This window comes from Rhinopithecus bieti, unplaced genomic scaffold (assembly GCF_001698545.2).
Source record: "Rhinopithecus bieti isolate Rb0 unplaced genomic scaffold, ASM169854v2 scaffold_5260, whole genome shotgun sequence".
In the NCBI taxonomy this organism is placed as follows: Eukaryota; Metazoa; Chordata; class Mammalia; order Primates; family Cercopithecidae; genus Rhinopithecus; species Rhinopithecus bieti.
Genome location: NW_016805896.1, coordinates 3,508,084 through 3,521,958, shown reverse-complemented (window position 1 = coordinate 3,521,958; position 13,875 = coordinate 3,508,084). Strand labels below are relative to the sequence as shown.

The 13,875-nt window shown below is 43.9% G+C and overlaps 1 protein-coding gene across 1 annotated transcript in view; it reads left to right on the top strand.

The window, feature by feature from the left end:
- Positions 1 to 870: 870 nt before the first annotated feature.
- The window catches only part of FHOD3 (formin homology 2 domain containing 3), a 432,873-nt gene continuing 419,868 nt past the window's right edge, over positions 871 to 13,875 (top strand). The window contains 2 exon segments of the mRNA XM_017873931.1: positions 871 to 879; positions 1,635 to 1,741. Coding sequence (XP_017729420.1) covers positions 871 to 879; positions 1,635 to 1,741 — 116 coding nt within the window.

Genomic DNA, 13,875 nt, shown 5'->3' with positions numbered 1-13,875 from the left:
TCCTTGCATTTGGGGCTCTGCTGTTTTCTAGGTTTCAAAGTCTCCTCTGGCTCCTCTGCATCTGGCCATAGGCAAGAAAAGAAAAGTGGACAGTTGTGCAGAGGTGTTATGGCCAAGCTTGTTGGGGGCCTTCTTTTCACTTTCACCCACATTCTGTTGATCAATACTCAGTTATGAAGCCAGAGCCCAACTCTAAGGCAAGGCTGTGTGCCTGGGGAGAAAAGGGAATGGTATTGGTAAACACATTTGTTCGGTCAATTTTGCACCATGACAAAATTTTCAAGTTCTTTGTGGTCTTGGGCTATAGAGAGGATGCAGAGTGTAGTGGTTGAGACCGTGTCCTCAAATCAAACTGCTGGTATCCAAATTCCATCTCTACCATTTACTAGTTGGTGAATTGGGCAAGTAACATAGCCTCTCTCTGTGCCTCAGGGTCCTCCTCTGTAAAATGAGGAAAATAGTAGAACGTATAGAGTTTGTGAGAGAATCAACTGACTTTCCATGTACAAATGTTTAGAACAGTGCCCAGAATATAATGAACAAAATATAAATGTTTGTAAAACAAAATGTTTGGCTGGATGGGGTGGCTCACGCCTGTAATCCCAGCACCTTGGGAGGCCAAGGTGGGTGGATCACCTGAGGTCAAGACCAGGTTGGCCAACATGGCAAAAGCCCGTCTCTACTAAAAAATACAAAAAATTAAGGGGGCATGGTGGTGGGTGCCTATCATCCCAGCTACTTGGGAGACTGAGGCAGAAGAATTGCTTGAACCGGGGAGGCAGAGGTTGCAGTGAGCCGAGATCATGCCATTGCGCTCCAGCCTGGGTGCGACTCTGTCGCCAAAAAAACAAAAAATAAATATTTTGAAAAATGAGATCTGTGCGTGTGCCTATAATCCCAGCTACTTGGGAGGCTGAGGCAGGAGAATCACTTGAACCCGGGAGGTGGAGGTTGCAGTGAGCTGAGATTGAGCCACTGCACTCCAGCCTGGGTGACAGAGCGAGACTCCCTCTCAAAAAAAGTAAAAATAAAATAAAAATTAAAAAAAATGAGATTAGTAACAAAGAGACTTAATTTCCCGTGTGCTATGTTGTAATTTGGGTATATTGCCATTCAGTTGGAGGATGTTTCAGTTCAACTGTAAAAATACTTTATTGAGCAACATTATTTGTAATGTGCAGAGTACGACCATAGAATCTGAATAAGCAGACTCGTCACTGAATCAAAGGAAATAGCATATTTTCCCCACCAAATTTGCCTTTTAAGTTCTGTGACTCAATCCATGGTCACATCAGCGTCGTGATCTCGTTTTCCTCTCTTGAAATGCCAGGTCTCATCTGGGCCCCTGAGAGTGGAAAAAGGTGCAGGCCCAGGACCAAAAGGGCTCCTTCAGTGGCCTAGGGCCCAGGGGATGCTGTCGATGTCACTCTGTTAAGAGATGCCTCATCTATCCACTCGGTACTCAGATCGTTCCTGATCTATTTGCACTAACATACTAGCTTTTCGAGTTATGATCCACATTTCAGAATATTGCTTGATTTTACAAAACACATGAGGGCAATATGATGCGATTTCTCCATATGTAGTCTCCATCTGAGGAGCAGGTTGGGTATAACAGGCTCTTTCTCTTGCAGCTGGATGACTGTACTCTGCAGCTCTCTCACAATGGCGCCTACCTGGATTTGGAGGCCACCCTGGCAGAGCAGCGGGATGAGTTGGAAGGCTTCCAGGATGACGCTGGGTAAGAGCAACTGTTGACCCTGCTGACTGGTCCCCACCTACCAGGAAATGGGGGTACATTGAGGCCTTAAAATATTTAGGAGGAACTACCATGGCTTTGACCTTCTCTTAATTCTCAATCACACATGAGGGAGATGTAAGTGACTCATCAGTGGTGACTGCAGACCCGTTTCCATTTTGAGTAACTTTTCTTGATGGGTGCTCGGGAGTAGCCTTTCCTAGGAACATTTGTGGTAATCAAGCACATGGTATTTATATTCTAAGTTATTTTAAAATCACATATCACAATTAAATAGGTATTTTCCAGCCAGCTGTGGTGGCTCACACCTGTAGTCCCAGCTACTCGGGAGGCTGAGGTGGGAGGATCGCTTGAGCCTGGGAGGCCGAGGCTGCAGTGAGTCATAATTGTGCCACTGCACTCCAGCTTGGATAAAAGGGCAAGACCTTGTCTCTAAAAATGAATAAATAAATAGATATTTTCCAGATTTTAGTGGATTCGCAACTATTTTAGATATTGTATTCAATGATAATTTACTGGATATTTTCTTAGCAGATGCTCTAGAAGATAGTTTTATATGGTATCATCTTTTAAACTCATTACTGTGGAAAAAATAATTAATTATGTTAATGTCAACTTACTTTTTGCCCATACCTAGAATTGCTTAATACGCTTGCTGAATAAAGAAATACTCTGAGTCCAAATAAAGCAATATGCTCATAAAAAATCAGAGATGTGCACAGAAAGTGAAACCTCTCTAGGAATATACCCATGTAAGTAGCCATTCTTATATTTGCTAGATTACTGAAATAGCCTCTGATAGGGCCCCACCTTTCTCCTTCTTATTTTTATTTATTTATTTTTTGAGACAGGGTCTCACTCCAGCTGTCCAGGTTGGAGTGCAGTGGCATGATCTCAGCTCACTGCAGCCTCTCGAGTAGCTGGGACTGCAGACACGTGCCACTGTGCCCAGCTAATTGTGTGTGTGTGTGTGTGTGTGTGTGTATGTGTATGTTATTTTTGAGATGGAATCTTGTTGTGTTGCCCAGGCTGGAGTGCAGTGGTGTGATCTTGGCTTACTGCAACCTCTGCCTCCCAGGTTCCAGTGATTCTCCTGCCTCAGCCTCCCAAGTAGCTGGGACTACAGGCACGCACCACCATGCCTGGCTAATTTTTGTATGTTTTAGTAGATATGGGGTTTTGTCATGTTGCCCAGGCTGGTCTTGAACTCCTGAACTCAAGCAATTCACCCTCAGCTTCCCTAAGTGCTGGGATTACAGGTGTGAGTCACCATGCCCAGCCTACTTCTTATCCATCTCGAACCAAGTGTATCTCTGATTTCATCACCCTCCTCTTCAGGAAACTTAAGAGGTTCCCTGATACTTTCCAAATAATGCTCAGCTATCTTAATCTGTTGTCCAGGAGCCCCCAAAAGTTGTTTGAAACCACTTTGTCTGAGTTAAAAATATGGTCCACTGGATACTATCTGGGAGTTCTCATTTTTCACAAATAGCTCAATTAATGGAGAAAAATTGGAACCTTCTTAGTTTCATGTAGCTGTTTGACTTTAGTATGTACTGATGGCTTCCTGGGTTTCCCCTGTTTTAACACCCTTCACAATTTATGATCATTGATTATGCTGCTAGTTGCCCCTCTTCTCTACTGCTAACACTCCACTAGGCCAGAACCATGCCTGTCTGAATGTCCAGTACTTGACATTTTCTCAGCATGTTTCAGGCACTTAGCAAATACTGGTGGCCAGGTGAATGGCCCATTGCCAGAATGGATTCCTGAATAGCATGGCCACATGCACCAAAAAGACCAAGGTCCTTGTTAGGATTCAGCAGGGTGCTCTGAGGATACCCTTCTTGTCTCCAGAGTGGTAGTAGTAAGGGGCACACCAATAGTATGTGAGAAAGGATCCTGGAAACCACTATAGGCTGGGCATATGAGAGGGGTATCTTAAGTCACACCAGATTCTACTTACTGCTATATTTAAAATTAACACTATTAGGCTGACAGACTTGGGGAAGTTCCGTTGCAATAGTTTTTATCAAGTATTTGACAGTGACATCCTTTCATGTAAGTTGTCAGAATGCAGGCTAGATGATAGTGTAATTGAATGACTTCATGGTTCATTGATCAAACAGACCCCGGGAATGTTATGAATAGATCATTGTCAGCTTGAAAAATGTCTCTAGTGGTGTTATGCTTGATGACTTTGTTCTCATTTTTGTTTTCTTCTTTTTTATCAAAACTTGAATGATTTGGAGATGGCAGCTGAAAAAAAAAGTGCTAATGTATTGATAAAAGCAATAAGAATAAAGGGTGTGGGAGAAGAGTAATATTTTTGGATCAGCTACTATGCCAGATACTATATTAGGCTCCCTATTCACAGGCTTTTTAATAATTAATTATCATACTAGTCAAGTAATTGGATTTTATTGTCTCAGTTTTTCATCTGAGAAAACCAAGGGTCAGGAGTTAAATTACATGTCTGGGGTGGCAAAGCCAGGTTTGAACACAGGTGTGACCAATTCCCAAGACTATGCTCTTCTGCCATCCCAATTTAGGTTCTATGCAGCATGTACATTTGCGCCTTTGGTGGCATGAGATTGGTTCCTGCAAGGACAATTGGTCCTGGTCTAAAACACTGTCTCCAGTTGAAACAGCTTTGTTGCCATCATCCATCACTGACGCTACAGTTTGCCTGGGCAACACCTGTCTCCAGATGCTGGCAGTTCCTCCACAGCTGTTCCTAAAGAGCCAGGGCATCCTGCTGTAAGCTCCCCAGAGTAGATCCTGGTGTTTGTATTCTCACTTTGTTCCCTCTAAATCATCACTTGGCCATGAGTCCATTGAATAGGTAGAGGTTGAATGCCATTTCTGTACTCTAGTAGCTAGGGTTGCTGGGAAAATGTGTTATGGCAAGATGAGAAGGTGGGACTCGAGACTTGGGAACCTGCAAACAGAGGAAGGTAGCCCAAAAGATATTGGATAGTTACACATTTAAAATTTGTTTAGAAAAATTTAAATTTTAAATTATTTTTGATAGGGTCTTTCTTTGTCACCCAGGCTGGAGTGCAGTGGTGCAATCACAGCTCACTGCAGCCTCCATCTGCCAGGCTCAAATGATTCTCCTGCTCTGGCTAAGTTTTGTATTTTTTTTGTAGAGACGGGGTCTCCCTATGTTGCCCAGGCTGGTCTGGAGCTCCTGGACTCAAAACAATCCTCCTGTCTTAGCCTCTCAAAGAGTTGGAATTATAGGCATGCGTAGCTACGCGTTTGACAAGTGTGCCCCCAGATCACCCCAGAGTGAGGTTTTGTATCTTTGAAATAGACCTTTTAGGTCCTCTCCTAGATGTGTGGCATTTGACAAAGTCTGTGTGTCTCTCATGAGTGGGAGTTAAAATATAATTGCTTCCTGGTTAAGATTTGCCCTTTGGAGGTATGAAAATGGCAAATACCATTTTTTTCTCTTGATTTATTTGTGTCAGTTATAGTAAAATGTCTGCTAATATTGCAGCCATCTAATGAATATGTATGAATCTGTGTGAAAATTGTGATGTTTTTCATACCGTGTGTTCTGAGTTTCCTTGCTGGAGGATTTTGCTTCTTTGTTCTTGTCCATTACCCTGCACTTTTATGCCAAGATTAACTTGTTTAGAATTATCACTCAGGCTCTAGCTAGTCAGAGAATAGGCGAAAGACCTTCAAAAGTGGAAGGACAAAGCAATTATTATGCTAACAAAACAGAACCAGGTCTGTTCACTGTTCATCGCCTTCTGAGGCCAGGGAAATTAGCAAGCATGACATGGTGCAGCAGACACAGAAGCCTGCAGCCTCCAGGTTATTTTTCCTGACATTGTCATTGTGTGGCCTTGGGCAAGCCACTTTACCTCTGATAGGAGTTTATAAAATGAGGACACTTATAACATTTATTTACAGAATAAGGAAAATATCGCCCAATCCCATTTCCCTTTCTGTATGAAGAGGGGTCCTGATGGGGTCTCTGGCACCTGAGGAGAGCAGTGTAGCTTAATGGTTAGGGACACAGGCTTTACGGTTAGTCTCATGGTTGTTTGACCTTGGGGATGTAACTTCACCTCTCTGAACCTCAATTTCCTTATAATTCGGGGCAATATTATCAATACTGCCTCTTTGGGTTGTTTTGAAGTAAAATATAATAATGTATCTAAAACATTAACTATTTCTTGATACATAATACACACTCAAAACTGTTAGCTTCTGTTATAATTACAGTCCAGTTCTGGGAAGATGATACATTGAAATGGGAACCACTGGAATTTAGACCCAGAGGATTCTATGCAGGTCAGGTGCCCTGAGATCTCCACTTTTAGTTAAGAGACCTCGATGGAGGTTTGCCCACAGGGCTGAGCTGGGCCAGAACCTCTACTCTTTTGCCTGTTGCTACCCTCCGTGTCTCTGAAAGGAAACCAGTGCCAGCCCGGGTCCACAGGGCACTGTCGTGGAGAAGGTGGGCTTTTAGGCAAGCCCTGGAGGAGATAGTGGCTTTGGGTATTTGGAAGGTGCAGCAGGTGGGAGTGTGACTTGACCCAAGAGTGGACCTGAGAACCACAATGTTCTCATGAGGGACATCATGAGGACCAGTGTGGTGGCTGGACATGGCATACACATTCACAGGTGCTCCTAACTTCGGGTAACTTGGGGCGTTCACTTTTTCCTCAGCATGACTCCCTTCAGGCCTGTGCCACAGGGTTGGCTGTGAAAATGGCTGGTGCTTACTGCCTGTGTCATGCTGTTCACTTTCTCTCATTTGCCAAGGGGGCTGGTAGTCCTCCCACCCTGGGCCCACGTGTCTATGTGAGGTTGGTGGCTTAGAAATCATGGCTGGATGTGCATCTGGGAAAGGGTAAGAAGGGCCGTGCAGAGGCCCATCTGCAGGGGTACATGGGTCCCACCAGCTTTGTGACCAACCTGTTTAGGGGAACCCAGGGATTTGGGACTGGCTCTGCTTTTATTCTTGGACACCTGACTTCTCAGCCTGCAGAGCATGGGCCCTGAGGCTCATGAACCTCTGAGGTTTCTGTACAATTTGTGGGTTTGTGGGATTTTGGTGGGGAGGTATTTCAAAGCCTTCATCAGATTCTCAAAGAGGTCTTTGCGTCTCAAAATATCAGATTTGAAGGAATAAAAAGCAGTTTCTTCTTCTTATGGTATAATACAAAAGTCAACCTCACCCTTTCACACATTTGTCCAAGTTTCCTCTGCATTTTAGATGGGGGGGAATGGGAAATCATGGAATAGACTTTGAACATAAGTATAAAAATCTACTGAACCTAAAAAACCAAACCGAAACAAGCAACCAACAAAACCCCCATGTTAAGAGAGAGATTCTGGTGAGGGTGTGGAAGGGAGGAAAGGTAGACATTCCCTGATTTTTTTTTTTCCCCCTCTTAGGGTAGTTATCCTGAGCGGAGGGTGCAGGTGTGTTGGCTGAAGCCTTGTGGCTAATCAGTGACAGGTTTGAAGGAGCTCCTGTCTTCATAGTGCTATGCAAGGCTCAAAGTGCAGGCCATCAAGTTCTGCCTCTGCTCTCAGTGGGGGAGAAAACTGGCCCTTTAAAACCGAAGGAGCCATTAGGGGTGAGTTCAGCTGGGTTGAGTGGGTAACCCAGAGGCGCTGCATACCAGCTCCAGGTGCCAGAACTGCTGATCTCTAGGTTCTGGCTTCAGAAGGTTTGGAGTGAGGTTCAGAATCTTGCCTTTTTTAAAAAAGCTGTCCAGGCCGGGCACGGTGGCTCATGCCTATAATCCCAGCACTTTGGGAGGCCAAGGTGGGTGGATCACTTGAGGTTCGGAGTTCGAGACCAGCCTGGCCAACATGGAGAAACTCTGTCTCTACTAAAAATACAAAAAAGTAGCCGGGCATGGTGGCTCACACCTGTAGTCCCAGCAGGACTGAGGCAGGAGAATTGCTTGAACCTGGGAGGTGGAGGTTGCAGTGAGCCTAGATCATACAACTATACTCAAGCCTGGGTGTCAGAGCAAGACACCGTCTCAAAAAAAAAAAAAAAAAAAAGCCGTCCAGATTGTTGGATATTTGTTTGGGAACCTGCAGCATAGGCTCTCAGTCTTAGAGAATATTCCCACCCCCTATAGAACTTTAGAACCTTCCCTGCCACGCCTAGCCTCAGGTTCATGAAAGCAGAACTCAGGGGTGGGCCCAGGGCCCAGGCAGCGGTGATTTTCAAATCTCCCAGGTGATTTCAGTGTGCAGTCAAAGTTGAGAATCACTGTGTGAGGAACACGGCATTCCTGAAAAGGCTGCAGTAAGTCAGGCAAGAATGAAGTAACTCCCATGCTGAATGGACACTGAAATCAAAGGTTCTAAATGCCTTTAAATGCCAGGATGTATGAGGGCAAAGATGGTGTCAGGTAGGTGTGTGGGTTGGAGTCAGAAGAAAAATGACCTGCAAAGAGAGCCCCCCACAGAACTCCTTAAGTGATGAGGGGACTATGGGTGGGGGTGAGCGGGAAGAACTTGGAGTGGGAGGCCTTGGTCAGATGTAACCCCCTTTGGGGACAAGCAAGGAGTGGCCTAATTAACCTAAACCTGGTAGCCAAGGGAGGTGAGTGAATTGGGGCTTCACCCAGGGTTGGGGAGGGAGGGGGCTGGGAATCTGGAGCCATGGGGCCAGCTCGTGTAGAGCAGGACAGGAGAATGGAGTGGACATGTATCATTAGAGGAATAGTGCACAGAATGGTGGACTAGTTAGGGAAATAGTGAGAGGATAGAGTGGAGGCAATTTTGAAAGGGGAAGAGGGGTTTATACCTATTAGTCTGAGGTTATGGCAAGCCACACACAAGGTGTGGGATGGCTAGTGAGAAATGTTGGCTGGGGACCCAGGTGAGAAGGCTGGAGTACTGGAGAGGCTGGGGGTGCTTCCTTGGAGGGAGCTACAGAGTCTGGAGGTCTTGTCCCGGAGGGCCAACCATAGGATGCAGGTGAGGAGAGGACCAGGCCCTGGCTGTAGGGACTAGAAAGTTAGTAGTCACCCAGGTGGCAGTACCCAGATGATCCACTGAAACCATAACCCAGGTGTTGTACATCAGTAAGAGACTCAGGTTTAGCCGCATGTGACAAAGAACCCAGGTAACAGTGGCTTAAAATTTTTGACTATATTTTTTATCATGAAAAAAAGTGGATATTAAGACAATGAAAAGACAAGTCACAGACTGGGAGAAAATATTTGCAAAATGTATCTGATGGAGTACATGTATCCAAAATATACAAAGCACTCTTAAAACTTAATAAGAAAACAACCTGATTAAAAAATGGGCAAAAGATCTGAACAGGTATGTCACTAAAGACATTCAGATGGTAAATAAGCATATAGAAAGATCCAATATGACATGTCAGTATAATGTAAAATGTAAATTAAAAAAATGAGATATCACTATACCCCTTAGAATGACTAAACTAAAGAAAACACTGATATCACCAAATGCTGGCAAAGATGTGGAGCAACAGGAACTCTCATTCATTGCTGGTGGGAATGCAAAATGACACAGCCACTTTGGAAGACAGTCTGGTAGTTTCTTACAAAGCTAAACATAGGCTTACCATACAATTTGGCAATCATGCTTCTGGGTATTTACTCAAATGAGTTGAAAACTTATGTCCATGCAAAAGCCTGCACACATTTTTGCAGCAGCTTTATTCATAATTGCCAAAATTTGGAAACAAGATGTCCTTCTGTAGTTGAATGGGTAAACAAACCATAGTATTCGTCCATTCCATGAAGTAATTTTTATTTAGCAATAAAAAGAAATGAGCAATCAAGCTAGAAAAGACATGGGGAACCTTAAATGCACATTGTGAAGTTAAACCAGTCTGAAAAAGCTACATACTGTGAGTCCAGCTATATGACATTCCAAGAAAGGCAAAAAGCTATGGTGACAGTGAAAAGATCCTGTTGCCAGGGGTAGGAGTTGAGGTTGGGAGATGGGTAGGGAGGGATGGAGCACAGGGGATCTTTAGGACAGTGTCAACACTCTGTATGTTGTTGTAATGTTGGATCCAGAACGTTATGTGTTTGTGAAAACCCATAGAACTGTTCAACACAGTGAATTATAAACTACAGACTTGTTAATAATGTTCAATATCGGTTAATCTGTTGTAACAGATTAACATCTTGCACACTAATGCAAGATGTTACTAGGAGAAACAGGTGGGTGGGGAGGGGCAGTGTGGATATATGGGAACATTCTCTACTTTCTGTGAAATTTTTCTACAAAACAAAAGCCACTCTAAGAAAATCAGTGGATAATTATACAGTTTCAAGGACAATATGTTGATTCCATGACATTCTTAGGAACCCGGGCTTGTTTTATCTTTTTGCCCTACCATCCTTAGGATCTGGCTTTTGTCTTTCGTGTTTCATCATAGTTACAAAGCAGCCGCCCCACACCCTTGTCATATCAAGACAGGGAGGCATGTATTGGTTAGGATGCAGTGTTCTCTGTTGCAACCAAGAAATCCCCCAATATGGCAATTTAAATAAAATAAAAGTTTTTTTCTTGTATAAGATTCCAAATATAGGCAGTCCTCTTTGGAAGAGTAAAATAGCTATAGCATCCTCAGCGCAAGGATTCCATCTCTGGGTCCAGGTGGCTGCTTCCACTCTTACCATCTCATCTGCATCTCAGCCCCTAGAAAGAAGGAAAGGGACGAAGGGAGTGTATGCCTATTTCTGTGTGCACATGGCTTTCACTCACATGATTTTGGCCAGAGGCTGAAGGTCACAGTATGAATTGTGGGCTGTATCCAGCTAACCTTCCTCTGCTGTCACTGTGAATATTAGGTGACAGCTGATGGTCCCTGCCTTAGGTGAGAAGAGTGAAGTGTAGTGTTGGTGCTGGCTGGGTGTACTGCTTTTAAAGAGCTTTCCAGAAGCTCCACCAGCGACTTCCACCTATAGTTCAACGATGAGAACTGTGCCACATTGTGGAATATACATTGTCACTCCAAACACAATTGGATTCCCATTATAAGGCAGAAAGGGAAATAGGCATTGAGTGGGTAACCAGCAGCATCTGCCTCTGCAAGGAGAGATGACATTTCAAAGAATGGGCAGTTGAGTACACTGTGTCACAAAGGCAAGTTGTGAGAGGGGCAAGGCAAGGCCGGGAGTGGTGAGCAGGAGATTCAGGGTATCCTGAAGAAGGAGAAGCAGAAGGGAAAGCAGGATTTCCCAGGAGCTGAAATCTGTGAACAGCTTGGACAAGGGCTCTGTCCCATCACAGGGTACATGAGGGTGGAAGACAAAAGAATGAGCTAATCAGGATGTCAAGGACCTCATACCAGACACAAAGATGAACTAAAAACAGACCATAGTCCTAAATGTAAGAGCCAAAACAAACTCCCAGAGGAAAACACAAGCAAGTCTCCATGACTGGGTTAGGCAAAGTCATGGTTCCTGCCACATGTGCTTTCCATGTCTTAGATATGACAAAAGCATAAGTGACAAGAGAAAAAAAACAAGTTTGGACTTCATCAAAATTAAAGCCTTTTGCACCCTCAAAAGAGATAATTGGTAAAGTGAAAACACAAGCCACAGAATGGGAGAAAATGTTTGTATATCATATATCTGGTATCTGATGACCTTGGAGACATTAGGCCATGTGAAATAAGCCAAACACAAAAAGGTGACATACTATTTAATTTCATGTGTATGAGATGGACAGAAAAGACACATCTCTAGAGAGGCAGAGTATATTGGTGGTTGCCTCTTGCTGAGTATGGGGACAGGGAGCAATTGCAGATGGGTAAGAGGGTTTGGGGTTGTTTTTGCATTGATGAAAAAGTTAAAAAAGTTAGATTGTAATGACTTTACAACTCCACGAAGATACTAATAATCAGGGAATTATATCCATAAAGCAGGTGGGTTTTATGGTACCTACATTATACCTCATTAAAGCTTATAAAAAACGTGTCAGGGAATGACTATGGAAGAGAGACACTGAGCTGGTGATGGCCTGGCTAGGTGCGGGGAGAAGCTTCTGTGATGAGTGGTCACTAGCTTAGTGGAAGTGGACTGAGAAAGTTCATTCCGTCTGCCTCATGTCTTGTTGAATCAAGGGTGAAGGAAACTGGAAGATGAGATAACCAGACTGGCCTCTCTGAGAAGGTGTCTAGAGAGGTTACTTGTTTTGGTAGATCCCTTTTCCCCAACTGCACAAACTTCACATTTTGGTCATAGGACGTGTTGCCCAGGGTGCTTCCACCTGGATTCCCTGTGTGTCTCGGACTCCTCACACCTTCCAGTTAAAGTAGATGACTCATTCCTCAGAGGCTGACACACTCGGTTGCTTACACAGGAGGCACAGACATTAGTATCGTCCCTTGAGAAAATTACAATGCTGCATCACTGGAACTTTAATGAAGAACAGGAAAAAGCATCAAATAATAACAAATAAATTATTATTGTCAATTCTTGAAAGGGCAGTGAAGAGAGAATGAGAAAAAGGAATGATAAGAGAGGTGGGAGGAATGAGAAGAGGCAGACAAAAATGAAGCAAGAGACATACAGAAAGTGAGAGAATATCCAGATATTAAGACAAATGGAACGAGGGAGGGGAAGTGGCTGAAAGAACAGTAATATCGACAAGGGGATTACTTAACATTATTCAGCATTTATTACATGCCAGCCATGTCCACAGTATGTTACTTGCATTGATTGATTGAATTCTCACACCCTCAGAAGGTAGACATTATTATCTTATTTTACAGACAATAAAGCCAAGCCTCAGAGAAGTGAAGTAACTTGTCCAAGATCACACAGCTGGCTTCAGAGTCGCTGTTTTTCTACCTCTACAGTCTGCCAGGGGAGAACAGAACACACCTGGAGATTAATGTAGTGGCAACTGCCTCTCTTGCTTAAACTTTGAGCTTCTGGGCAAGTTAATCTTAGCGATCTCTGTCCTTTTACTAGCTGATGACTGGTTCAAATCCTCCTCCATCTCTTTATCCCTGAGATGGAGTGCCAGTTGAGCCCCACAGCCCCAGAAGCTTACTAAGAGCTTTTTACTCCTGGGGCAACTGTTGAGGGGGCCCTTGTCCCTACTTTTGCCAGATGGTGAAACATCTGTTTCTATCCTTGACTGAAACTATAGTTTATTTCTTCTAATTTAAGTGGAGGAGTACTTGGGAACATTGATTCCACTGTTGGTTGCTAGAGAAAGTCATCAAGCTTCTGGTTCTATACCACTCAATAAAATAATGTAAGCACTTCTTATAGTCACAAAGGGCTTTATATGTTACTCTTGTAAAAAGGCTCCCTCGAGACACAGGGTCGGAACTGAAACACACAGGTTTCTGTGAGCCTTAGTTGGTTAAACTAGACTTTTCCCAAGGCCACTGATATTATTGTAGCAGAAATCTGTGTATTCTGAGAAGGCGGGACGTTTCAGAAAGTTATTTTAGCAGTAGCACCGTCATGTCCCTGGTGTGTGTGCCTCAACAGGGGTTTCCTTGAGTTGCTTATCTATTTTAGATAGTCCCCTTGGCACTTGGGTAGCCTTGGCCTTAGCCTTGGTTGTGAGCAGCCCATTGGCTGCCTCCTCTAAAGAGTGGCTGTTCAGAAGCTGATGATGTTTCCCTGGCAGTGGCTGTGCTGATAGGAAAAGAATCTGAGTCTCCCTGGGGAGAATAAGGTCAAGCTGAGCCGCCTTGCCTTCTGGGTCACTGGAATTCTGGGTACTTGGTGCATTGCACTTCATCTTGCTGCAAAAACACAGACTCAAAAGGCGTGGCAGCTGTAAAACTAACCCAGAATGCTGGTATCAGGGAGAAAAGGATGGTTAAGGTGAGTACATACTGACAGTCTCTCTTTGAAATGTGGAAGCCCTATGAAGGCAGATATCAAATTTTGTATTAGTCAGGGATCTCCAGAGACACAGAACCGAGAGAATATCTACCTATCTCATATGGATTGGCTCTGTGTCCCCAACTGAACCTCATCTCAAATTGTAATCCTCACGTGTGGAGGGAGGGACCTGGTGGGAGGTGATTGATTCATGGGGCAGTTTCCCCATGCTGTTCTCATGATAGTGAGTGAATTTTCATGAAAGCGTATGCTTTAAAAGTGTTT